The following is a 26,865-nucleotide window of genomic DNA, read 5'->3' on the forward strand; positions in this document are numbered from 1 at the left end:
TTACTTTATAATATTTTACATTCCTGCCAAGTTGAAACAGAACAAGATTAAAACAAGTGCAATGATGCTGAATAATTATTGTATTTATTGTTTAAACAAAAAAATTTTAAAATTACTATTTAAGAAAAAAAATATTGATGTATTTTAATATGAATTCCCTACATTGCCCCAGGTTGGCAGATTTGCTGCAGAGGTTGGAGCCACAGCCTCGGTGTGTAGGACACTTCACTACCTCTAATCCTCTGTGCCCTCCCAATCATTGCCTACACCCCAGACCCTTTCCTAATAACCTGTGTTTACTCTGTGTGCTATGCTTACACCGGCCCTAAATAATCTCCCAGAGTCATAATTTACTAATTCCCATTTCTTTCATTAAAACATCAAGATTCAGTGGGTGCAGATAGGGCAGAGCCTGGTGCCCAGGAGGTCAATGGGACCTGTCAATGGAGCCTGCGGAGTGCAAGGAAAGGCAAAGTATAGGGGTTGGTCATGTTTTGGGTGAACATTTGTCAAAGTGTTCCTTTCAGGTTATTAGCAGATCATATATATTACAGCCTAGTGAATGATCATTGAGTTAACTAATATCTCTAATCTATTACATTATATACACCAGCTAAACTAAAGAGGGCAGTGAACCAGGGTCAGGATGCCCTCCAAGCCCAGGGCATTATTTCCAGTATTATGATCAGTGCCATGCATTACACTCCTGATTATGGCTGCAGCATATATAGAAGGCACCTACTACTGTCTACCTGCTCAGGTCTCCTGCACAATTACAACCTTTTAATCTACATATGAACAATTGAAGACAAAGTGTCATCTGGTATGTATTGTTTGCTATTGCTGCAGTGCTAGAATGCTACATATAGATATTATCTACAAGTAACAATGTCATGAATGGGTTTACTAGAAGTCTTATGTAACCAAAAGAAGAGAAAAAAAGATTATACATAAAGCAAAGCACAAAAGGATTCTGTCCCTGATGGAGCACAACATAAAGTATTTTTTGCTTTAGATGTTTCTGAACAGTAGGAAAACCAGAAGCAACTCCTAGCTCAACCTAAAACGTTCCAGAAAACATGCACTGGTTCTTGCCATAACATTTTTGGATATATGCACAGGAGTCATGGATTGCTGAGGTGGGGTAAGGGGGATTACATGTCAAGTTGCACTAAATGTTGCACTTCAGCAGTCCATATTGTACCAGAAGTTCTACATGTTGGGTGTCTCGCTGCACAACACTCAGTCATACTTTTTGGTAGTTTATTCACTTACTGTTTTGTGCCTCTAAAAAAAAATAAATAACCATGTGAAATAGGGAGGTGAAGCCATGATTTGCACCAAATTTATTATGGACATGTGTCAGTTTTTGGGTTCAAGTTAATGGTCTATAGTTATGCAGCGAAGGCAGTATGGACAATATTTTTTCAGTTCAGATTTTGTTGCAGAAACTGTCCAACTCTAACTCGTGGTTTTTGGAGAGTTCCTTGATAAGAAAATCCATTAAAAATCCTAAGTTTGAAAACACCCTAAGGCTATGTTCGCACATTGCGTTTTTTGCTGCTTTTTTTATGCCATGTTTAAGCTGCATACAAATAGTAGGTTATGCTTAGTTTTTGCTGCATTTTTTCAGGGTACATTTATTTGTCTCTTGTGAATGCTGATAAAGTTTAGTGCATAAAGAAAAAATCTGGTTCAATGCCATCAGGTTTTGGCACCAATGACGCAGCACCAAAAACATAATACCTTTATTTTTTGCCCTACCTATTGCTTTCAATGGGTGCAAAATCCAAGTTCTTATGACAAAACAGTCAGGGGGAAAAAAGAAAAAAAAAAAAAAAAAAGTGTGTGCATGAGGTTTCTGAAATCTCATAGACTTTGCTGGCACTGTGAAACGCAGATGAAAATTTGCATAAAGAAAGTTGCAGAAAAAAACAGCTGCAAAAACGCAATATCTGCACATAGCCTTAGGGTATATGCATATGGAATTTTATGAGGTGTTAAAAAAAAAATATAAGTTTCAGGAAATGTTCCTTTTTGTTAGTTTGACTATTCCATAGGGTATGTGCACTCAAAAGTCTTTTTTGCAGAGTTTTCAGAGTAGAAACGCAAAGTTTTTAAGGAGTTTTGCAGGATGGAGGTTTTCCGCATCTGAAACCTAAAAGTCTGCACATAGCCCAAAGTGATTTTTTTTTCACGAAGCACTTTTTGCAGACTTCTAACTGGACCAAATGCCTTGTTTGGTTGCATCTCTTCCAAAGAGGTAACATTCACTTTATTTTTTCCACCGGACATTTTTCAAAACCTTCTCATGAAAATAATAATAATAATAATAATAATACTAAAAAAAAAAAGTTAAAAAAAAACCCTCCTCCTAGGGTATGTGCACATGACATCTTTTGGCTGCTGGCGTGCCTGCATCATCTTTGAAACAGAAAATGCTTTTGGAAAACGCTGGTGATGTGGACCAGTCACTTCCTATTGCTGTGTGTTCTGTTCATTCTTTGAGCTTTGTTTTGTTTATTTGTTTGTTTAGCACTTTTTTTTTTTTTTTTTCAGGCAGGTCCCAGACAGTATCCACCTAAAAATGACATTGAATGTACACACGCTTACAGAGAAGTAGATTTCCTATAGAAAATGAATTGGAAGAGTTTTTAAAGAGGATTTTGGAGAAGAAAAAAAAAAAAAATCTCAAAATCTTTGGTGCACATACTCAAAAGTAAGAAAAAGTGTTTAACTTGTAGCCAGGTGTGCCAATCCTATCACACAGCTTGCACCATTATAATACATTTATTACTAGTTTCATGCTGTCTAATTAAACAATATTAGGAAATCCACTGGTCTAGAATTATACCTAAATACACCTAGTCACTCAGACATAGCAGAGCCACGTTACTTTTTGTGATTTTGTGCAGTGTTGGGATGCGTTCACACACAGCGGTATTTGGAAAAATGTCACTGCCGGATTTTATCTCTACAGGTGGCTTTGTGCTGCATTATTGTTTAACACCTGATAGTAAAACTGCAGTTTCCTGATGAGGAAATAAACCTCAATTCTTACAATGTAACCAAAATATTGCAATAGGAAAAAAAAAGTCACATTGCATTCTCTGTTTGCAAATGACTGCGAGTTCCTAGCATGAAGGTTTCTATAACCTGCTATTTATCCTGTGTTTAGTTCCTCATCTAGTATTGTTGGTGACTTATTTATTTTGTACATGCATATTTATTTTTTTTTTGCGATTATGTAGAAAAGTCTATGGGGCAAAATGGAGGAAAAAATTTTTTTACCAAGGGATGCTGTATTGTAGAGAAAAACAAGTTATTGATAATGTCTAATAAAAAATGCAAAGTAACAAAATTAATAAGCTGTGTTTATAATATTTTAATTATAGATTGCTGGCCACAACATACATAAATACATAATAATAATGATAATAAAGCTGCTAAAGAGGATCCAGCCTATTTGATCATGCAAAGAATCTATATATTAATTTTTATATTATTTTTCCCCATTTTGAATTCTTTTGGAAAGGTTTACAGAAAAATATTTTACCTACTTGCAAAAGTGCATAAGAATAGCCTAAATCCAGTCTGATCCGTTTTATAATCTAGTGGGCTCTGGACCATGAATTAAATGGAGAATGTGAGCATCTTTTGCAACAGAGATCATTTGGCCAGTAACTAATGCAAACTGCCCAAACATTACAACCCCCAAGAGTTCAATGACAAACCCAGCTCTGCTACATCTATTAACACACAATCTATTTATTATCCAAATTCCAAACCTCATGTCCTTACCTGGAGCTGAGCTCCTGCTGCAAAATCTATGAAAAATAACAAAGTTATCAGAAGCAATGATCAGCTACAAGTGAAGAAGGTGATGATGATGATGATGATGGTGGTGGTGATGGTGCTGTCTCCTGAGCCTCTGCTGCTCTCCCTCCAGCTCCTGCTCTGCAGCTCAGTGATTTGGGCTTTGCCCTGTCTCAGGCTGGAGCTGGATGTTAATTAGCACCACACTGTTTGGGGTAGGCTTGATTTTTGCTAGTTCCTCACATATGATTTGGGGTCACTCACATGTTGTGTTTTATCCTAATGAGAAAGCTTTCATTATAGGGTTTTGGAGAAGAGACAGAGGGATAGGATGGCAGAGAGCGGCTCCTACTACTGGGGGGGCGCCGCTTGATCACAAGTACAGTATAGATGGAGCAGGAGGACTACTGCCCTCAGCAGGATACAGTCCAGGACCACTGCCCTCAGCAGGATACAGTCCAGGACCACTGCCCTCAGCAGGATACAGTCCAGGACCACTGCCCTCAGCAGGTTACAGTCCAGGACCACTGCCCTCAGCAGGTTACAGTCCAGGACCACTGCCCTCAGCAGGTTACAGTCCAGGACCACTGCCCTCAGCAGGTTACAGTCCAGGACCACTGCCCTCAGGAGGTTACAGTCCAGGACCACTGCCCTCAGGAGGTTACAGTCCAGGACCACTGCCCTCAGGAGGTTACAGTCCAGGACCACTGCCCTCAGCAGGTTACAGTCCAGGACCACTGCCCTCAGCAGGTTACAGTCCAGGACCACTGCCCTCAGCAGGTTACAGTCCAGGACCACTGCCCTCAGCAGGTTACAGTCCAGGACTACTGCCCTCAGCAGGTTACATTCCAGCACGGCAGTCCTTGTATGAGACTGATAGGTGGACTAAAGGTTGCAGCAAATCTTGCTAGGAAATCCAGGGATTTTTAGATCCCCAAGTGGCTGATGGCATGCTGCGACTTGTAGTTCCCAATCCCTTCATTGCTCTTTGGTACTCTTGATGATGGGGAACTACAAGTCGCAGCTGCCTGAGATCTGTAGATGTGGGTCGTTGACCTCCAGGTTTTGCTGAAGACTTGGTTTCTGGGTGTCTGGAGGTCGCAGCTCACTGACCTGCTGGATGCTCTACTAGTCCTGGACCGGGTGTTGGTGAGGAACTACAATGGAAAACTGAGGTTCCAGCCCCCAAAATATTCACCTTGTAAACTGGTGATGGAGACCTCTCCCCCAGACTGAGTGGAGGAACTACAAGTCCCAGCAGATTTGTTTGGCTGGATATGGTTGCAGACGCAGTTCTTGGATTGTGGGGAACTACAAGTCCCAGCATGCAGTAAATGCATTGGTGGCTTAAGACAAATGCTTTGTTCACATTCCCTTCATTGTTTGTAATTGCCATTTTATTTTTCAGCTCTGGTGACATCGGTCCTGTCCTGGTGAAGACCCCCAGCAGGAGGAGGGGGCTGGTGTGTGGAGGTGCGGCCATGCAGCTGGCGAAGCCTCGTGTTGTGCTCCCTGGTACCACCCACTCGCAAACAAAAACTTTTCTTCTGGGAGGGCAGAGGCAGTGGAGTGAGGTGCTGGGGGGCGAGTGCGGGCCCCTGGATCCAACTCTGGAGCTGCGGACCTTGTGGAGTTGGGATGTGAGAGCCTGGCAGTGCCATGTATTGGAAGAGCGAGCAGATGTTCCTGTGTAAACTGGAGGACCGGGATCTCCCTGCGGTGCCAGCTGACAAGGTGAGGGCAGTGCCAGCCAGGGGGTCCTGCGTGGGCTCCTGGGCACCACCAACACTGCAGGGTGCCATCAGCCGGAATATATACAGTGCAGTGTGCTGGAATCCACAGATACAGTGCAGGGTGCCATCAGCCGGAAGATGTCGCTCAAAGGGTTTGATGGAGCAGGATGTTAAAAAGTCATTTTCCAGTTTAGCCATGAAGAGGTTAGCGTACTGGGGTGCCATTTTACTTCCCATAGCGGTGCCGGTGCGTTGTAGGTATATCTCCTCATCGAAAGAGAAAAAGTTGTGTGTGAGGAATGAATCCACAGATACAGTGTAGTGTGCCATCAGCCAGAATCCATAGATGCATATCCACTAGATTACAGAAACCCGAATTTGTGCCGATTCCTGTATGTCCAGATCTACAATGTGCAGTCACTATAAATGCAGAATCTCGCTCTGTGTAGTATGTGATGGTGATGCCTGTAAGTGCAGAGAAAACCCGATCTATAGTCCTGATTGACTGTGTGCAGATTCCTTGTTCAGTCATTCCCCATCTGCAGAGGGGTTTCTGGCTTTAATATTTAGGAATATTCAGCTGTGTACATGGGGAACAATGGATGTCATCTACCATATGTGATAGGTATAGTAGCGCCAAGATTTTTTTGGGGATTAGAAAATATTTCCCCATTTTCCATCCATTTCTCAGGTCAGTTTATCACTTCACATTGTGTATAGAACATATTGCGTGTATATAATATTTATACAGACACAATAAATATATATTCTACACTCATGGAAACACAATGTGAAGCAGACATAAAGCGATAACCTGACCTGAGAAATGGATGGAAAATAGGGAAATATATACTAATGCAAACTAATATATAGAAAATATATATATATATTCTCTTTCCCTCTATCTCAATTAATGACAACTATACGTTTATTTCTATCACTCCTCCAAACCTTCACTAATGCTTTATATTATAATACCTTCCCTTGAAATGTGTCCCAAAGAAACCCCGGTACAGAAAAAAAAAATTCTATATATTTTATATAATGTGTGTATTTCTCTATCCATGTTTGATTTGTTAATGGATTTAATTCTAAAGTAATTTCCCATAAATATCGGCTGCAGATCACATATCAAAAGGGGCACAAAGTCCTAAACCCCCCAATATGTGGCGAATATCTGCAGTGCGGTCACTTGTAGCTTTGGCTATTTAATATCCGATCTTTCTTTCTTTCTTTCTTTCTTTCTTTCTTTCTTTCTTTCTTTCTTTTTCCTGCAGCAGAGATTTATGGGGATCTATATTATACACCCGCGGATCGGTCGGGTGTCTCTTAGTCTCTCACACCCTTTAATGACTGGATAAACTGCACAATAATTCTACAGAACCGCCTGTGTGTGAATATATGCCAGCCTGCTTGTGTGCGGATAGTGCAGTGTTGTGTGCGGATGTAGCAGAGCAGAACTTGTTCGGTTGCGCTGAGCTGATATTTTACGGTTTCGTTTACATTGGTAATCCGCGCGTTGCGTTTTGTTCCTTATTCTGCATTAATGGGTAAATCCAGTTTTGTCAGTAATGATTCCGCCTTGTACCCGGTAATGTGACTGTAGCTGTGCGGTACCGCTGATGGCGTCTCATTGGCCTCATTCACACCCCAGCGTTTGTGTCCTGCGGCTTTCTCTGGCTGCTCCTCTCCCGGCTTTGGCCCAGAAGCTCCGGTGCAGAATACCAGCGTGTGAATGAGGCCTCGGGTGTCATTGTCGTTGGTCGCTATTTTTGCGCCCCTGCTAATTACCCCTCACCCCATAGTGACCGGGCGCTGCCCAGGTGCAGGGCGCGGCGCAATCAGCGGCAGGTGGACCGGTGCGCGCTGCCGCCGGGGGAGGGAGGCTGGGATTCGGGTTAATCTGCGGCATTTTCATTCAAATCTCCCCCCGGAGACTCCGCGACCATTATTGTCACCTCTTCTGGGGTCTCCCCATAGCGGCGGCGGAGGTAGGGGCGCGGCGCGCAGGGGGTTAAAAGGCGCAAACAGCCGCGCGCGGAGCGCAGGACACGCACGTGCGGGAGGGACGGAGGGCGGCGGCGGGTGAGGGGATGCGGCCCGGAATCTCACCCTCTTCTTGCTGTTTCCTCACAGTTCACCTCCCTCATGTCCGAGGAGTGCGGGGGAGCAGCGCTGAGCATGGGCCGGAGCCGCGAGGGCAGCCTGGTGAGTGCGACAGGGGGCGACACCGGGACTGTGGGGTGTATACTACAGGGGGCGACACCGGGACTGTGGGGTGTATACTACAGGGGGCGACACCGGGACTGTGGGGTGTATACTACAGGGGGCGACACCGGGACTGTGGGGTGTATACTACAGGGGGCGACACCGGGACTGTGGGGTGTATATACTACAGGGGGCGACACCGGGACTGTGGGGTGTATATACTACAGGGGGCGACACCGGGACTGTGGGGTGTATATACTACAGGGGGCGACACGGGGACTGTGGGGTGTATATACTACAGGGGGCGACACGGGGACTGTGGGGTGTATATACTACAGGGGGGCCACACGGGGACTGTGGGGTGTATATACTACAGGGGGCGACACTGGGACTGTGGGGTGTATATACTACAGGGGGCGACACTGGGACTGTGGGGTGTATACTACAGGGGGGCGACACCGGGACTGTGGGGTGTATATACTACAGGGGGGCGACACCGGGACTGTGGGGTGTATATACTACAGGGGGGCGACACGGGGACTGTGGGGTGTATATACTACAGGGGGCCACACCGGGACTGTGGGGTGTATATACTACAGGGGGGTGACACGGGGACTGTGGGGTGTATATACTACAGGGGGCGACACGGGGACTGTGGGGTGTATATACTACAGGGGGCCACACCGGGACTGTGGGGTGTATATACTATAGGGGGCGTCACGGGGACTGTGGGGTGTATATACTACAGGGGGGCGACACGGGGACTGTGGGGTGTATATACTACAGGGGGCGACACGGGGACTGTGGGGTGTATATACTACAGGGGGCGACACGGGGACTGTGGGGTGTATATACTACAGGGGGCCACACCGGGACTGTGGGGTGTATATACTATAGGGGGCGTCACGGGGACTGTGGGGTGTATATACTACAGGGGGGCGACACCGGGACTGTGGGGTGTATATACTACAGGGGGGCGACACGGGGACTGTGGGGTGTATATACTACAGGGGGCCACACCGGGACTGTGGGGTGTATATACTATAGGGGGCGTCACGGGGACTGTGGGGTGTATATACTACAGGGGGGCGACACGGGGACTGTGGGGTGTATATACTACAGGGGGGCGACACGGGGACTGTGGGGTGTATATACTACAGGGGGCCACACCGGGACTGTGGGGTGTATATACTATAGGGGGCGTCACGGGGACTGTGGGGTGTATATACTACAGGGGGGCGACACGGGGACTGTGGGGTGTATATACTACAGGGGGGCGACACGGGGACTGTGGGGTGTATATACTACAGGGGGGCGACACGGGGACTGTGGGGTGTATATACTACAGGGGGGCGACACGGGGATTGTGGGGTGTATATACTACAGGGGGGCGACACGGGGACTGTGGGGTGTATATACTACAGGGGGGCGACACGGGGACTGTGGGGTGTATATACTACAGGGGGGCGACACGGGGACTGTGGGGTGTATATACTACAGGGGGGCGACACGGGGACTGTGGGGTGTATATACTACAGGGGGGCGACACGGGGACTGTGGGGTGTATATACTACAGGGGGGCGACACGGGGACTGTGGGGTGTATATACTACAGGGGGGCGACACGGGGACTGTGGGGTGTATATACTACAGGGGGGCGACACGGGGACTGTGGGGTGTATATACTACAGGGGGGCGACACGGGGACTGTGGGGTGTATATACTACAGGGGGGCGACACGGGGACTGTGGGGTGTATATACTACAGGGGGGCGACACGGGGACTGTGGGGTGTATATACTACAGGGGGGCGACACGGGGACTGTGGGGTGTATATACTACAGGGGGGCGACACGGGGACTGTGGGGTGTATATACTACAGGGGGGCGACACGGGGACTGTGGGGTGTATATACTACAGGGGGGCGACACGGGGACTGTGGGGTGTATATACTACAGGGGGGCGACACCTGGACACGGGGTCTGTGGCAGACTCAGACTGGCCCATGGGGGGACAGGGGTATCCCCCGGTGGGCCCCAGTGCATATCTCGGCCCTCAACCCCTCTATATGGTCAGTACTTGGTATAATTCACTTGATTCACTCTGTACAGAATAAAAGCAGCATCTCATTAACCAAACTGCACAAGTTTAATAATAATAAATTTTATTTCTATAGCGCCGACATATTCTGCAGCACTTGACATTTCAGAGGGGATTTGTACAGACAATAGACATTACAGCATAACAATAATCACATAGATCATAACAAATACCAAGAGGAGTGAGGGCCCTGCTCACAAGCTTTCAGTCTGTGGAAAGAGGGAGACACGAAAGGTGGGTGGTAACAGTTGCCCTGATTGTATGGACCAGCCATAGTGTTAAGTGTGTATCAGTACAGACACAGAGGGCTAATGGATGCATAAAGCATGTGGGAACATGATGCGGGGAACCTGGTTATGGTAAAACTTTTGGCTGTGCCACCCAGGGATAGATTAGGTTAATGTGATGAGGCGGTAGGCCAGTCTGAATAAATGCGTTTTCAGTACACGCTTAAAATTGTGGGGATTGGGGACTAATCGTATTGACCTGGGAAGTGCATTCCAAAGAATTGGTGCAGCACGTGTATAGTCTTGGAGACGGGAGTGGGAGGTGCTGATTAATTATTGAGGATGCTAACCTCAGGTCAGTTTATTATATAGAGATATTGGTGAATAAGGGTCATGTAATATTTGTATGCAGGTGAAAAGTGGGCCCCCAAAGTCACTGTTACTGGTGGGCCCTTGGCTCCCCAGTCCGACACTGGACTGCAGGGAATACCTGCGTATTTACTACAGGGGGCGACACCTGGATACAGTGTGGGGTATACCTGCATATATACTACAGGGGGCGACACCTGGACACAGGGTATATACTACAGGGGGCGACAAATGGATACAGTGTGGGGTATATGTGTGATATTCGGACAGTGGGGTATATGTGCGTATAAGCTTTATACACTACAGGGGGCGACACCTGCATATGTGTGACATGGTGACAGTGGGAGGTGTACGAGCATGTAAACGATATATACACCACAGGGGAGATATCTGGAGGCATGGTGGTCTGTGAGATACGGGCCTCATATACAATACCGTACAGCTGTGATGTTGTATATACAGTGACTTGTTCAGGTGACTATAGCTCTATACGGGCTTGTCTTATCTATTGTGAATGACAGGAACAGATTATATTCATCACCATTGGTATAATGTGTGTATAATTATGTATGTAGATCAGCTGTAAATCCTAATATTGTATAGGCCGTATATACACAGTAATGTGTATGTGGTGTGTTTAGATGTGTTCATGTGTAAACTATAGATTTATGATGGGAACATTGTATTTATTATGAATAGTTATAGTGTGTGATAAATGCTGCTGGAAAATGATCCAGAGTAATAAAAACTAAGATGACCATGTAGCTAAAAAAAACAAACAAAAATAAAAACATCTTCCATACAAATTTTTTTATTTTTTTTATTTTTTTTTTTTTATTGTACAGCTGTACACACATTCTCATCTGTCTCCATTGGGGCTCCCAGTATGTGGCCCCTTGTGCCTGTGACGGCGGCTCCGTGCGGTTTTGGATGTAGTAGTGACCCCTGTTGCACCATTGATTTGTGCGCCTTGAGTTGGATCCTAGGCTGTGCTGTTGGTAAAGACCATATGAAGTCTAGTGACCAGCTATGTATGTGCGGATGGAAGTACAGTAGTTGTAGATGTAGTGACGCTTCTTAAATCATTACTCAAAATTGTATTAGAAAGTTGTGTTCTGGAAGGGGGGAGGAGGGGTGTAATGTACGATGGAATCCGGTCTGGATGATGAGATCCCAGAGGTTTCACAGTTTATATTTAGTGGTGTGACTGTTCTGGGGCTTATGCTGATTGCTACTTGTGTCTAAGGTGGAAACTGACCTTAATTTTTAGTTTTAATAACTTAAAACTGGTGGTTCCTAATTTTGAAGAAAAATATATCTGCATCTATCTCTTTACCGGCTGCAGTTAATACTGTACATCATAGTAGTATCGCTGCCTTTACAAGTCTTGGCAAGTGATCTGATGAATGTATCTTGCAATAAGTTGGGCCTGTAAGTAATGCAGATTCATAAAATAGCCGGCGTGCAAAGCAATGGAGCGAAGCTACAGTATTGTATGGCTTCCAATGTAGTGAAAAGACTGGAAATCTGTTTATAGCCAGAGGATATTCTCTCCCACTGATCCTGGTGTTTAGCCGCTAGTAAAGGGCCTTGTACAAGGGGTAACGGTCGCTCCTTAGATTACGGGTAATGATTGTCCGCACATGTCCTCATATAAACCACAACAATCCATCACTTCTGATGGAGACTAAAGTAGAGGGGCAAAAAAAATTGCATGGAAAGTCATATTTGGGGGGGCTCTCAATTTGGGGTAATACAAGTAAACTAGTATTGGATGCACGCCTCTTATCTGCAAGTATTCGTCCACCTGTTAGGCCAAGTCCCAGCAATGATTGTTTTCTGCATTTTTGATGCCATCTATTACGTTCACAAATGTGGATGGGATTTATTGAGATCTTGTGTCCACTTTGCTTTATTTTTTTATTTTTTTTTTTGTACTGTTGCGTTAAGTGACAAGCAAATGTGTGTTTTTTTTTTTTTGTTTTTTTTTTTATTCCATTGCAAGTCCATTTCCCTTGCAGTAAGCATGGGTTTTATTTATGGATTTTCTCCATAAACTTGCATGAAAGTGGTAGCATCCATAGATAAAGTGAATGCTTCCACAGCCTAAATGCAATCAAATGTGTGTCCTGCACATGACTGTATCAATAGTTCTAATCAAAGGAACAGGAAGTATCCAAAAAGTTTTATTTAACTCAAACCAAAGGCAGGCAAGAATCTCAGCAAAAATATAAAAAAAAAAAATGCTTAGAAAAATGTATTGTAAAAAATGCAAGTAATCTAATTTAGTGAAGGCTCTGTTCACACGCATCATTTTTGCAGCTTTTTTTATGCTAATAAAAAGCAGTGTTTTATAGTCTCAGAAAAACCTGAGGTTTAAGAAATCTTATGCACATGGTTATTTTATTTATTTTTTGCGCCTTACTAACCTTGAGAACTTTAGGCTATGTGCACACGCTGCGGTTTTTGCCGCGGTTCCGCTGTGATTTTGGCCGCAGCAGTTCAGCAGACAGCGTACAGTAGCATGTTATCCTATGAGATTTACATTCTGCTGTGCACATGCAGCGGATTTTTAACTGCGGAAAAGCTGCGGTTTTGAATCCGCAGAAAGAATTGACATGTCAATTCTTTTCTGCGGATTCTGCTGCGGTTTACCATCTCCATTGTAGAGGTGATAAACCGCAGGTAAAACCGCAGGTGACCTTACCTGCGGTTCCGCAGATAAAAAATCAACAGACCAATCCGCAGCGTGTGCACTTAGCTTTAGTGTTTTTGAACTCTGCAGTATGTTAATTCTCAGCATTTTTGCTGCACTTTTTAACCATAAAAAGGAATGTATAAAATAAAATCAGCAAATAGGTTTTGCTTTGATTTTGCAGTGTTTTATGGTGAAACGTTACTTTTATTAAATGTGTAGTGAGACAATTCACAAGTCCTGTGCAACTAAACAAAAATGCAGCAAAACCTGAGTTGTGAACACATTTTTACTGCCAAGAGAAGTTTTGACTACACACAAAAAACCCCACTTAAACGCAGTGTGTGAGCATGCTGTAAAAACTGTGCAGCACCAAATGTTCATCGTGGGAACGTGACTTTAGGCCGGTTTCACGTCTGTTTCCGGTACGTGTGGTGACGGGTTTCTCACGTACCAGAGACACTGACACACGTAGACTCCTTCAAATGAATGGATCTACACAGATGTCAGCGTGTTTTCATGGACCGTGTGTCCGTGTGTAAAACACGCTGACATGTCTGTTTTTGAGCGACAGCACCGATCACATGGAACCATACAAGTCAATGGGTCCGTGTAAACACGTACCGCACACGGATGGCGTCCGTGTGCCATCCGTGTGCGTTTTAAGTCATAGGATTAACATTGAAACAAATTGTTTCATGACACGGACAGCACACGGATCACACATGGATGGTGCACATGAATGTGACAAATTGACACACGGGCACGGATATCTCCGGTACTGGAAATATCAGGACGTGTGATCCAGGCCTGTAAATCGCTGTACAATCTTTCCCCAAATATTCCTACATGTCCTCATACCCTACCCCCTGAGGATTGTTCACATAAAAGGCTGCTGTAGTCTTTCTGTATAATGTATGCTTGTGTGTGCCGCACTCTAGAATGACAGAATGCGTCTTTAGTCCTTTTAATGGCTGACTTCTCCCTCTCGTCTCCTCTCAGCTGCAGGGAAGCCCCGGAGTGGCGCTGGACGAGGACTCTTGCTCATCGGCTCCTCTGTCTCCGGTGTCTTCGTCGTCTCCTCATTCCATGCCTTCTTCAGGTCTCACTCAAGGGAAAAGTCTCTGTAGCAGCTGCGGGATGGAAATTGTCGATAAATACCTGCTCAAGGTAAGAACCCAGACAGGAGATATCAGCAGAGATGATGTGTGGCACAAAAACTGCAGCTCTCCTGTCATTGCTAAACCTTTCTGATGAAGGGTCCTCTGTGCTCCCAAAGCTCACAGGCAGGCTCGGACTGGCCTAGAGGGGAATCCCCCGGTGGGCCCCTGTGCAGATCTGGGCCCCAGCCCCACTGTATGGGTAGTACTTGGCATAATTCACTCTGTACAGGGAAAAAAAAGCAGCATCTCGTCATTCATTAACCAAACTAGACAGTTTATTATATAGATATGGGTAAATTTGTGAACAAGGGTAGTGTAATGTGTATGGAGGCTAAAAGTGGGGGGGCCCCCCCAAAGTCAAGGTTACTGTTGGGCCCTTGGCACCCCAGTCTGACATTCTGGAAGGTATCATTTTTGGGTTGGCTTATTTTGTAGTTTTCTACAATACTCTTGTTTCATTAAAGCCACTTAAAGTCTGATTTTCTAGTTAATATGTGAAATACTGTATATATTTTCCCCACCAAGAAATGTTCCACAATTTGTGACGCTCAGTCTGTTGCAGCTCCATGCAGCGTGCACGGCGTTAACTTCGAGTTCTGATTGCTCGTTAATGGTGGTGGGAATAGTTTCTTCTTACGTTGCGGATATTATCTTGTTGTGTTCATCGGTGACACTGGCACGGCTGGCATCCCCTGGGTGCAGGCTGCAGACTTAGTAAAAATTCTACCATGTTTCAGATGTAAACAGGCCCGAAACTAGTAGTGCGAGCAGTGATCGGTACGTGTTTCTGGAGCTTAATGGGATCGAAGATGAGATACATATTGATTCTGAGGTGATGGGAAAACTCCATAATCATTAAAGGGGTCTCCAGCTCCATCTCTAACTTTACAAGCTCCTCCAGTGTGGTTAAAAATTTAAATAATTGGCATATACTTTCTGACCTCCCGCCAGTCTCTCAAATCCTCTTCCTCTCCTCTATTCTGGTTGGCGTTTGACCGCTGCAGCCAGTCAGTGGCTGCAATGATTGGCTGCAGCTGTGAAGCATTGACCTCACCGAAAGAAGAGAATGACAGAACGGATGAGCTGTGGGAGATCAGTAGATTTTTATTGCTACACTGAGTTGTGGAAAACCCCTTTAATCCTTGTTATAGATCTTGGGTATTGGCAACTGCTGAGGCTCCGGATCCGCTTGTTGGGTTTTACTTCGGTAAATTCAGCAGAACGTTGGTTGTCTTCTGTGCAGCCTGAAAGGGCTGCCCCATAGATATCGCACAGTATTGTATTCGGGAATGATGCAGCCCTCCTATAATGATGAGCTCGATAATTGGGGGGGGGGGGTCCACGCAGCCAGAATTCAACAGAGGACAAGGAAGCACAGTTGTGATTGTTAGTGATAACATTTATTACAAGTTTTTAAAAACAATTCCAAAATATGACTCTCTATTGGCACAATGTAAATCCCCCCCCCCCCCCATTTACAACCTAGAGGTTGAATCTCTGAATCTCCAGTATTAAAGGGTCGTATGACACGTCCCCCCAAATGTCATTATCACCCAGTCACCGGCTACTTTATGGCTGAGTAATTTGCTATTATTTTATCGCACTGATTCGTGAAGTTACAATATTCCCACAACCGAATGAAAGCTGCAGGTTACCTGTTTCACACTTCCGTTTTTGTGTCCGCCAAACGGATCCGTTTCCGTTTTTTTGACGGAAACTGATGCAAACGGATCCGTTTTTAAAAACCGGATCCGTTTTTTTGACGGATCCGCGGTAACCACTAATGGAAGTCTATGGGACAAAAAAACAGATCCTGCAAAAAAATGGCGGATCCGTTTTTTTACGGAAACCAACGGATTTTGACGGATTTGAAAAAACGGAAGTGTGAAACAGGCCTAAGAGGATACTGAGCAGATCGTACCCCGTACCGTGAATTTGTGCACAGAACTGACTCTGATCCAAGCAAAGTAGATGTGGTTTCACAACAAATACCCACCGTGCGTTTAGACGCTGCGATAACGTGCACCATGGGGGGGTGGGGGTTCGATTTTATTTCTCTTACAGTAGCAGCAGTAGGAATGATATTTGTAAATCTATCTTAACATGTTTAGTGTTACACTGCATTTATTGATGTGGTGTATTTTTTTTTTTTTTTTTTTCTCTTTACTGCTTCCTCTTTCCTGATCAGAGGCCAAGTAGCAAAAAAGCATCAATAAAGCACGGGGAAAAAAAAACTAAATGTGCGCATTAGTGCAAAACTGCTGCTGCCTTTTTCTGACACTTTCCCAGAAAATATGCTGTGTACATAAACTAACATGCATTTTATTAAGTTCAAATTTGCAGCAATTCTGAGGTTAAAAAAAACCTTTATTCAATACTTATATTAAGCTGCAGCAAATCTGCATTAAAAATGCATAAAAAAAATTAGCAATGAGGAGAGCCGGGTGGCTGCATATTTTTAGTGCAGACACATGCAGTGCTCGTGCTGCGACATTAGTGTCGTGGTGCAGCTCCCGCCGTGTAATGCCACTGTCTGCATTCAGCAGGTGCACGGTCAACTGTACAGTGCGATTTGTGACTCTTCTATTACTTTCATACTCATTCCCATGTTAGGATATTTTGTCTTGTTTTTAGTGTGTGGAATGCAAATCTCTCAGGTATCCAGGACATGGTTTGCAGGAGGAAAGATTTTTGAATGCAGTTGAGCTGCATGTAACACTATTTGGGGGATTCTGGTTAAAGGGGGCGGCTCACTTGAAACCTCAATCAACATTTATAGAGGCTTCCATTCTGGGGGATCGGCCATGACCCATTCACTAAATATACAGTTCTGACTTCAAAGGGACCTGTGTAATACCCAATTTCCCCTGCGGGGGTGCTGCAGATAAAGGCAACCCTTGCTGTCAGGTTTCTCCACCAATCACAGCTTTTTTTTTTTTTTTTTTTTTGGTGTGCCTTGTAGAACTTTTTTGGAATTTAAAAAAAAAAAAAAAAAAAATTGCTCAAGTGAACAGCCCCTCTAAGGACTTGGCCCCGGTTTATGTGCACCGTCATCAAATCCAGCGATAATTAAATTGAACATAATTCCAAATCTGTTCCTTCTGGCATCTAAACAGCGGCATACATTCCAGAATGTATAAATAAACACGGCCTGTCCAGGGGGCGCCATGGGGGGCTGCACCGTACAACATACATTCTGTGGGCATACTGGGGGGGGGGGGGGGGGGGGAAGGGGACCATTCATATACTCTTGGTATGCAGATGCAGCAGAACTGGATTTATCACTTTGCACTGGTCGTCTTTTTTTTTTTTTTTTTTTTGATCCTTCCAAGAACACCATAAACGCACAAATTTGGGCATAGTGCTGTGCAAGATTACCAGTTGGCACAGCTCGTGATGATGCTAATTCATCTCTGCCACGTGTTGATCTGTGAGCAGCTGGTTAGTTCTGCAGATTGACCCTGTGCAGTACAGTACTCGGGTCAGCAGAGGTGTTGGGTGACTATAAATTTTCCAAAATGTGATGTAAATTTGGATGTGCAAAAGAGAATGTGGCAATGTATTACAAAATTGTCCCATCAGCATGCGATGCTCGTCTGGGGTTAGAGTTCTCAGTATTTCTGTAGATTATTCTTCTAGGTTTGCAGAGTAATATATTGTTATACTGTAGACTCATATTCTTGAATTTAACTTTTGTGGCGTTTATTCTCCTTCCTAATCCCTTTTTGCGGTTTATTGGATTATCTGTGATATGATCTGTTATTAGAATGATTATTAGTGATGACGAGCAGCCGTACTCGGGTAACGTGTTATGGTCGGGTGTTATCTGAGTATTTTGGCTTGCTCCTATATGTTCAAGTCTCCGCGGCAGCATGATTCGCAGCTGTTAGACAATCCCCACTCGTGTGGCGGCTATCTAACAGCCACGAAACATGCAGCCGCAGGGACCCGAACATAATATCCGAGCACGGCCAAGATACTCGGGTAACGCCCGAGCAGAACACGTTACCCGAGCACGTTCGCTCATCACTATTCTAATTGCATGGTTACTGATGGGTTTTCTAAGACATGAGAAGCCGATGTATAGAGATCTGGCCCCTAATTATCATTTCCTGCAATTACTCATTTTGGTGGCAGTAAGTTAACTCTTAGAATCCTAGCCAGAATAAGGCCAGTAGCGCCACACATCAGCTGAGGTCACATTGTGACATTGTATCTAATGACTTCCTATGGTGTCACATTGTGACCTGCGACCCGGCATCGACTGCAGCGGCTTTGCACATCAACAAATGTGCTTTCTGCTCCAAGCCGCACACAGCTCTGTTCTCATAGCCCTCAAGGCAAGCTGCGTGCTGGAGACTCGGTTATGATTTGGTTCAGTTCATGTTTTGTGTTTTTTGTTTGTTTTTTTTTGTATTGCAGCTAATTATAGTTGTAGACAGGTTACACAAATGTTTTTTTTGGTCATGAGACTTGTTGGGAGTTGCGATCATGTGACCTGTCTCAATGGAGGGCTGTCCATAAATTAAGGTTTCATTAGATGCTGGAATTGTTGTTTTGGCTTATAAGAATGTGTGAAGGTAGAATAATAAAATCTGGGGCATCTCGGTGCAGGTATTACACCTCAGACATCAATGGGTGTTACCATGCCCAATATTGATGGATGGTTGCTTTCTATGTGCCCCCATGTGTACTGTCATACAGTGCAAAAATAACATGTACCTATATGGTGCACATTTACCCACACATACCCATATGGTGCACGTTTGCCTAGACTTAACCACATGGGGCACATTCTGGACAAATTGGTTCCATGCCAACGTCTAATTAACAAACCATGGCGCCAGAATAACCTACATCTGTGCCACTATAATGTAAATGCTGCCATACCGTGCTCGAATAGTAACAGTGACCACATAATATCTAGGTACATAAAAACGAATGGCCAAACACCTAACTGAAGCAATGTTGTTGCCGGCTCCACCTTCCACATTCCGATGTTCTGTTTTCCGTTGCACGTCGCTCACTATAAGGTGCAGGCTGTCTGATGTCCGATCACAAAGACTTTCTGAAGTCCTGGATAACGAAGGACCCTTTTCTTCCTGCAGGTAAACGATCTGTGCTGGCACGTCCGCTGTCTGTCCTGTAGCGTGTGCCGGACGTCCCTGGGGAGGCACACCAGCTGCTACATCAAAGATAAAGACATATTCTGCAAGCTTGATTATTTTAGGTACTATTCATGTATGTATTCATCACGCCCGTGTGTCTGTCTGTTTCTCCATATTTGCTCACTGTATTAATCTCTTTTCTGTAATCCCTGCATGTTCACACTGATGCCACACTGGAGATTTTTCAAAACTGGTGAAAAGGAAAAGTAGTCGCTTGCCCCATTGCTTGTGGGTAACGTCCCTACTTTTCCTATGAACCGGTTTTGTCTGCGGTTTGCATGATTTTGCACATTGTATCACATCTGGTTTCCTATTTTGCACTTGTAAAATTCTTTTCTAGTTTTCCAGCTTTTCTTATGTTTATACCATATTGTTGCAAATAAGTGATGTAGTGGAGTTAATGCAACACTAGAAATGTCGCAGCTGATGATGGGATCTGGGGGCCAATTTTGTGTTCGAAGTACCCAATCAAGTTGTGTGGCTTGCAGGATATTCCTGTACTTTGTAGCTAGTGTTCACTTCTCTGCAGCACCTCCGCAGGTGAAGGGATGCATTCCACAATGTTTGGTCCTCCTGAGTCATTGCTGCACGTTCTTGCCATTTTCTGTTCTAGCTAATAACATGTAAGCAAAAAGGCTCACAGGGGCCTGCCACAGCAGCTGGACGGGAGCCCCCGCACACCTCCTTCGATCTGCCAGCATCTCAGACTCCTCTTCTTATTAGTAGGCACAATATCCATATGAGTTTGTACTGGTCATATTAATCAGAAGGGATTCTAGACGGGCAGGTAGGAACACATGTGCAAGCTTTCTGGTCGGACAGCCATGGGCCACCAATGTGTGCAAGCTTTCTGGTCGGACAGCCATGGGCCACCAATGTGTGCAAGCTTTCTGGTCGGACAGCCATGGGCCACCAATGTGTGCAAGCTTTCTGGTTGGACAGCCATGGGCCACCAATGTGTGCAAGCTTTCTGGTTGGACAGCCATGGGCCACCAGTGTGTGCAAGCTTTCTGGTTGGACAGCCATGGGCCACCAGTGTGTGCAAGCTTTCTGGTTGGACAGCCATGGGCCACCAGTGTGTGCAAGCTTTCTGGTTGGACAGCCATGGGCCACCAGTGTGTGCAAGCTTTCTGGTTGGACAGCCATGGGCCACCAATGTGGCCACAAGATGACGGTTACGGGAATGTTTTTTGCACCATTTGGCCCTTGAAGGCTGCCCCTCACCTCTTCTCTATCCTCACCATGCTCTAATAGGATGTTTAAAGATGATTTAGGGGAGATAAAGTGGTACCAAATACTGATGGCTATAATGCATGTTTTTTGCACCATGTTTTGCTCCTCCTGTGACTGGTTAATGACCCATTTTCCATTGTCTTGCGATCCAGGCGATATGGAACGCGGTGTTCACGTTGTGGCAGACACATCCACTCCACAGACTGGGTGAGGCGAGCAAAGGGCAATGTCTACCACCTGGCGTGCTTTGCCTGCTACTCCTGCAAGAGACAGCTTTCCACGGGGGAAGAGTTTGCCCTGGTGGAGGAGAAGGTTCTGTGCCGCGTGCATTACGACTGTATGCTGGACAACCTAAAGAAAGCGGTGGAAAACGGTGCGTGCCTCCATCACTCCGAGCTGCAGGACTGGGAGCTGATGTAATGCAACAAAAATGTAAATTCAATATTTTTTTTTTTCCTTTTTTCAGGGAATCGGGTTAGTGTGGAAGGGGCTTTGTTGACAGAGCAGGATATTAATCAACCGAAACCAGCTAAGAGGGCTCGGACCAGTTTCACTGCAGACCAGCTCCAAGTAAGTGTCTTTTGGGGCTCCGTGTGCAGCTAACCGCAGGGAAAGAGTTAATGTTGTAATTGAAATGCAGGAAAAGCATGAAGGCCCATGAAGGGTTGTCAGAGTAAGGAATACATGTGTAATGTTAGGATTCTATAATATATATGTATAGGTGGGCACCAGTATTTAAATGGGATCACCTAAATGCATATCCTTAAACATCATAAAGCAAGAGACGAGAGAACGGTATGCATACAAAAGGATCACCAGATGTAATTTGTTAGCTCTTAAAATTAAAATTTATTTTAAAAACACTTAAACATACAGAAAAATGGAATGTCTAATTAATCAAAAAAATCCACCTATTAATATACTCCTAACAGCCAGATGATATTTGTATACAATGATATAATAATCAAAATTCACGTACAAATCGATATTCCATACATAGTCCCAGTAATCAGATCCAGGTCTCCTTTTCAGCCGGCTCCATACATATGGGTTTGAGTCTCCTTTTCTATGTAGCTCACTTCCCATTATTCCCAGGTTGCTCCATGATGTTTTGATTTTTTGTATTTATTTTTTTTTAACTTTTTGCATTTTTAAGTTTTTTTTATTTTTATATTCTATTTCTCATTGTGCTGACAGCATGCATTTAGGGTTGCCTTATAAATCAGGGTATTTTGGGTGGCAATTGTACTATGATGGTTTAGAAGCTTATCTAATTACTGGGACTATGTATGGAATGTTGATTTGTACATGAATTTTGATTATTATATCATTGTATACAAATATCATCTGGCTGTTAGGAGTAAATTATTAATAGGTGGATATTTTCTTGGATCAATTAGACATTCCATTTTTCTGGATGTTTAAGTGTTTTTAAAATTTCTGTTAGCTTTTCAAATAAAACTTATTTTATATCTGGTGCTCCCTTTTGTATGCATATAGTTCTTCACTTGCTTTTTTGTAATGTTAGAATTCGTAACACAAATACAACCGTATAGCTCAATATTTATTTATTTATTTAAGGTTATGCAAGCACAATTTGCTCAAGACAACAACCCTGACGCACAAACGCTACAGAAGTTGTCAGAAAGGACAGGTCTTAGCAGGCGTGTAATACAGGTAATGAGCACTTGTTCTAAATGGTTAAAGTTAAGTGCTTTTTTTTATTTTTTTATTTTGTGCTTCTGTTTAGTGCAGAGTCTAAGGGCCCGTCACACAGTGAGATCGCTGGAGAGATCTCGCTGTGTGTGACATCCATCAGCGACCGCCCCCCCCCCCCCCGGCCGGGTATCGCTGATCGTACAGGATCGTCCTGGGCCATTTTTTTGATCGTTGGTCTCCCGCCGGCCAGCACGCATCGCAAAGCGTGGCAGCGAGTGACCAACGATCAGCGATGCTGCATCCTGGTATCTAGGGTAAACAGCGGGTAACTAAGAGCCGTGCGGCTCTTGGATACCCAGTGTTTACCTTAGATACCAGCTTGCTTGCTGGTCCTGATCGCTGGTGAGTTTCTGTGACAGGTCACCAGCGATCAGCCTAACTATGTCCCAGTGATCCCATCCATGTCGATCGTTGGTGGGATCGCTGGGACATCGTTGTGTGTAGCGGGGCATTAACACTCCAGAGCTGCACTCACTATTCTGCTGGTGCAGTCACTGTGTAGATACATTACTGATCCTGAGTTACATCCTGTATTATACCCCAGAGCTGCACTCACTATTCTGCTGGTGCAGTCACTGTGTACATACATTACATTACTAATCCTGAGTTACATCCTGTATTATACCCCAGAGCTGCACTCGCTATTCTGCTGGTGCATTCACAGTGTACATACATTACATTACTAATCCTGAGTTACATCCTGTATTATACCCCAGAGCTGCACTCGCTATTCTGCTGGTGCAGTCACTATGTACATACGTTACATTACTGATCCTGAGTTACATCCTGTATTATACTCCAGAGCTGCACTCACTATTCTGCTGGTGCAGTCAGTGTACATTACTTATCCGTTCCTCGGTGCTTTCCTATTGAGTTTTACATAGTAACAGAGTTATTAAGGTTGAAGGGAGACTTTAAGTCCATCTAGTTCAACCCATATCCTATCCTAACCTGCCTTAACATGTTGATCCAGAGGAAGGCAAAAAAAAACCCATGTGGCAAACAGTAATCTTCACATTGGGGGGAAAAAAAATTCCTTCCCGACTCCACATACGGCAATCAGACTAGCTCCCTGGATCAACACCATATTAAGGACACTAGTGTATATACCCTGTAATATTATACTTTTAAAGAAAGGCATCCAGTCCCTTCTTAAATTTTAGTAGGGAATCACTCATTACAACATCATATGGCAGAGAGTTCCATAGTCTCACTGCTCTTACAGTAAAGAATCCACATCTGTGAGTATGCTTAAACCTTCTTTCCTCCAGACGTAGAGGATGCCCCCTTGTCCCCCTTTTGATCTTGTATTTCTCAGAATTGTGATTTGGTCACACACAGCTCAGGATCAGTACCATGTATCAGTACACACTATACACCACCTTCCCAGCAGACTTGTATTCAGTCAGAATGTTACTAATGTCAGAATGTTGTAAAATCAGCAGCAGAAATGTGGAATGAGCTAGAAGTTAATGCAAGGCATCCTGCTGGTTTCTGTGGTGCTCCAGTAATGTCTCCTCCATACTTGTGCATTCAGCGCTGTTATACTCCGATGCTCCATCTCACAGGTCTGGTTCCAGAATTGTAGAGCTCGGCACAAGAAGCACGTAAGTCCGACCCATTCCTCCACTGCACCAGTTACAGCCATTCAGTCCTCAAGGCTTTCTCCACCGATGATGGATGAAATGACCTACTCCGCCTACGTACCTCAAGATGGGCCCATGCTGACCGCCCTGCACAGTTACATGGACGGTGAGTTGATGTCGGAGCATGTAACCTGCCGACTGCTCCCTAGATGTAGAAATGCATGACGGTGTGACATTAGCTCAGAATTTCCAGTTGCAGGATGTGATTAGTTCTGAATCTTCTGGATACAGGATTTGCAATTTCTAGGGGTAAATGAAGAAAATACAAACTTTAGATTCCATCTGGATCTACGTACGATGTAGCAGGAACCTGCCGGAGAAGGCGGCGTACAGCACTCCTCTATATCCAGGGCCCCATGTTCGTCATGGCTGGGGTTCTCTGTAATCAGACCCCCAGCTATTGGCAGAGTTTTCCCCTATGAGAAGTGATGATGATGCCCCTTTCCCAATCTCGCTATAATGACTTTGTTCTGGAAATCTGTGGTCGTCCGGGATCCCAGTCATGGACCCAAATAAGTCCGATTTCTTGGAATCCTCTTATCCATGACTTCTTGGATGCTGTTGAGTGGATCTGATTCTAGATTCCTCGGTGATTGGATTGGTTCTAGGTCTGATGTATAACTCCAATCTTCTCTCCACAGCTCACTCTCCAACTCCGATTGGTCTCCAGTCGCTCCTGCCTCACTCCATGGCACAGCTACCTATAAGTCACGCATAAACTTTCACTTCCGTTTCTTTGTAAATGTTTGGGTAAATTCCAGATCATTTATTGTGTATAAAATAGATCATTTAGTTATTTTTATAACTTGTTTCTATGCTGAAGTTTACCAGCAGTGCAGCCGGTGTCCCGGAGAACTGGAGCCGCCACCACAAATGCACGCCAGAGCCATGCCCGTGTCGCTGCCCCCCCCCACAGTCCTTATGAGTATTATTGCGCCACTCCGTTCTCACCTCGCGCATCTTGGGTTTTTTTTTGTACTGTCTGGAATTAGTCCAAACTTTGTTGTTTGTTTATTTATTTGTCATCGAGAGAGCACTTTGCCAAAAAGGAAAAAAAAAGACTGACAAGGGTGCAAAAAATGTTTACAATTTTTTTTGTGAAATTGTATTTTTCATTAGTATGTATCTGTAAATTATTACTAAAGTACATATGTATGTTTTGCTTTAAAGGTTCTAAAGAACTTTTTTTTTTTTTTTCAGTCTGTGAACTGACAATTCAGTTAAACTGTTTTTTTGTTTTTTTTTTTATTTTCAAGCAAACAGAATAAAGCTTTGATTACATCTCGGTTTATACAGATTGGAGTGAAACGAAATGGATAACATTTTATTTAGGGAAAGAATGAATTTCCTTCAGCCATAGTGAGCTGATGCGTCTGCAGTCTTCACCAAGGGGAGGCGCTGCTCAGGGATTTGGACAAATGTTATTTAACACTATTACAGCAGCGAGCTCCTAGGTGCACATGGGTCCTTTCAATAGCCGCAAATACGGTACATCTGCAGACTTTTATATGAAAAGGATTTACTGCAGGTTACACTTTTTTTTTTTATTTTATTTTTTTTTTAAGGTTCTTTCTCGTGCTGCAGATTTAGGTGCGTAAATGCTTGCAACTGAAAATCTGTTCCAATCATCTGGAAGGGATGCTAGCCTAAAATTCTGCAGCAAATAGGCAAAATGTGAAAATATTCTTAGGGGGATGTTCCCGTGAAATTCACTGAGATCTGAGAATAAATTGACATCCAGCAGCTCTCGAATCTGCAGCTCTTGGCAATTTACAAGAATACTGTTATGTGGAAAATCAACCCTGTACATGAAAATGTTAGGCTACAGTGGATATAAAAAGTCTACACCCCCTTATAAAATACCAGGTTTTGACATGTACAAAAATTCCTGTTTAAAAAGAATCTGTTAAGAACTTTTTTTTTTTTTTTTTTGTCATCCATAATTTGTACAAATCCATTGAAAAGCAAACTAAAATCTTTTTGGGTGTGAAGGGGAAAAAAACAAACGGTTGCGTAAGTATGAATTGCCTTAACGTATTAGATTAATGGGAATCTGTGATCAGGATTGTGCTCAGTAAAGCCCCCTTCACACATAGCGAGATCGCTAGCAATATCGCTAAAGCGTCACCGATTTTGTGACGCAACAGCGATATCTGTAGCGATCTCGCTACGTGTGACACTTGCCTCCCACCCGGCTCCCCGCTGGATATCGCTGATCGCGTGGTAACGGGATGGTCCATTTCTCGTCGTCGGCTTCCTGCTTCCGCGGGCGGAAGACGTCACACGCAGTGAGGGTAACAGGTAAGTATCGACCGCCGACTGCTGCTGATTTGCTAGTCAGATCTGCCTGTTTGGCAGCTCACTAGCGACCATTTAGCAATGCACCAGCGATCCTGACCGGGTCGTATCGTTGTCGTGATCGCTGGTGCATCGCTAAATGTAACGGGACCTTAACTACAGACATTGTCAGGTTGGGGCTGTTATATTGATTACAATGATACCTGGCAATGAAATCTGTCTTGTGGTTCTTGTTTAATCTTTATTTGTAGTTTTCAGTTAATGATATGCCCCTGCTCTGGGGCGGCCTGTGGGGGTCTTCATGTGGTGCTCTGATTAGGTATTCACCACTATGACTTCTGACACTTTATTTCACATTCACCTTTGGCAGGTGCCTGCTGACAGCATGATCGCATGTATAATGTACATTTAATTATTTAATTTGCTTGTATAAATGTAAAAAAAAACTGTCAATGGCTCCTGCTGCGCAGTAACAGCCATCAGCGATCTGAT

At 44.3% G+C, this 26,865-nt stretch overlaps 1 protein-coding gene and 1 long non-coding RNA gene across 5 annotated transcripts in view; one reads left to right on the forward strand and one right to left on the reverse strand.

Annotated features, from left to right (window-relative positions):
- Nucleotides 1-4,036, reverse strand: part of LOC141048798 (uncharacterized) — a 28,575-nt gene extending 24,539 nt beyond the window's left edge. Inside the window, exon 1 of the long non-coding RNA XR_012220152.1 lies at nt 3,802-4,036. This is a non-coding gene — a long non-coding RNA (uncharacterized lncRNA). The remainder of the gene's footprint in view (nt 1-3,801) is intronic.
- Nucleotides 4,037-4,138: 102 nt separating this feature from the next.
- On the forward strand, nt 4,139-25,366 carry LHX8 (LIM homeobox 8). 4 transcript variants are annotated; one of them, XM_073544798.1, is made up of 10 exons: nt 4,139-4,326; nt 5,225-5,550; nt 7,686-7,757; nt 14,149-14,316; nt 19,418-19,539; nt 20,863-21,083; nt 21,177-21,280; nt 22,292-22,387; nt 23,998-24,181; nt 24,717-25,366. In XM_073544798.1, the coding sequence occupies exons 2-10, from the start codon at nt 5,476-5,478 to the stop codon at nt 24,791-24,793; spliced, it is 1,119 nt and encodes a 372-aa protein (XP_073400899.1). In that variant the 5' UTR covers nt 4,139-4,326; nt 5,225-5,475; the 3' UTR covers nt 24,794-25,366. The 4 variants fall into 4 exon arrangements, with proteins under 4 accessions (XP_073400899.1, XP_073400901.1, XP_073400900.1 ...); XM_073544799.1 differs by lacking the exon at nt 4,139-4,326 and adding an exon at nt 4,475-4,626; XM_073544800.1 differs by lacking the exon at nt 7,686-7,757.
- Nucleotides 25,367-26,865: the final 1,499 nt, after the last annotated feature.

This window comes from Dendrobates tinctorius, unplaced genomic scaffold (assembly GCF_039654945.1).
Source record: "Dendrobates tinctorius isolate UK_male_01 unplaced genomic scaffold, ASM3965494v1 ptg000138l, whole genome shotgun sequence".
In the NCBI taxonomy this organism is placed as follows: Eukaryota; Metazoa; Chordata; class Amphibia; order Anura; family Dendrobatidae; genus Dendrobates; species Dendrobates tinctorius.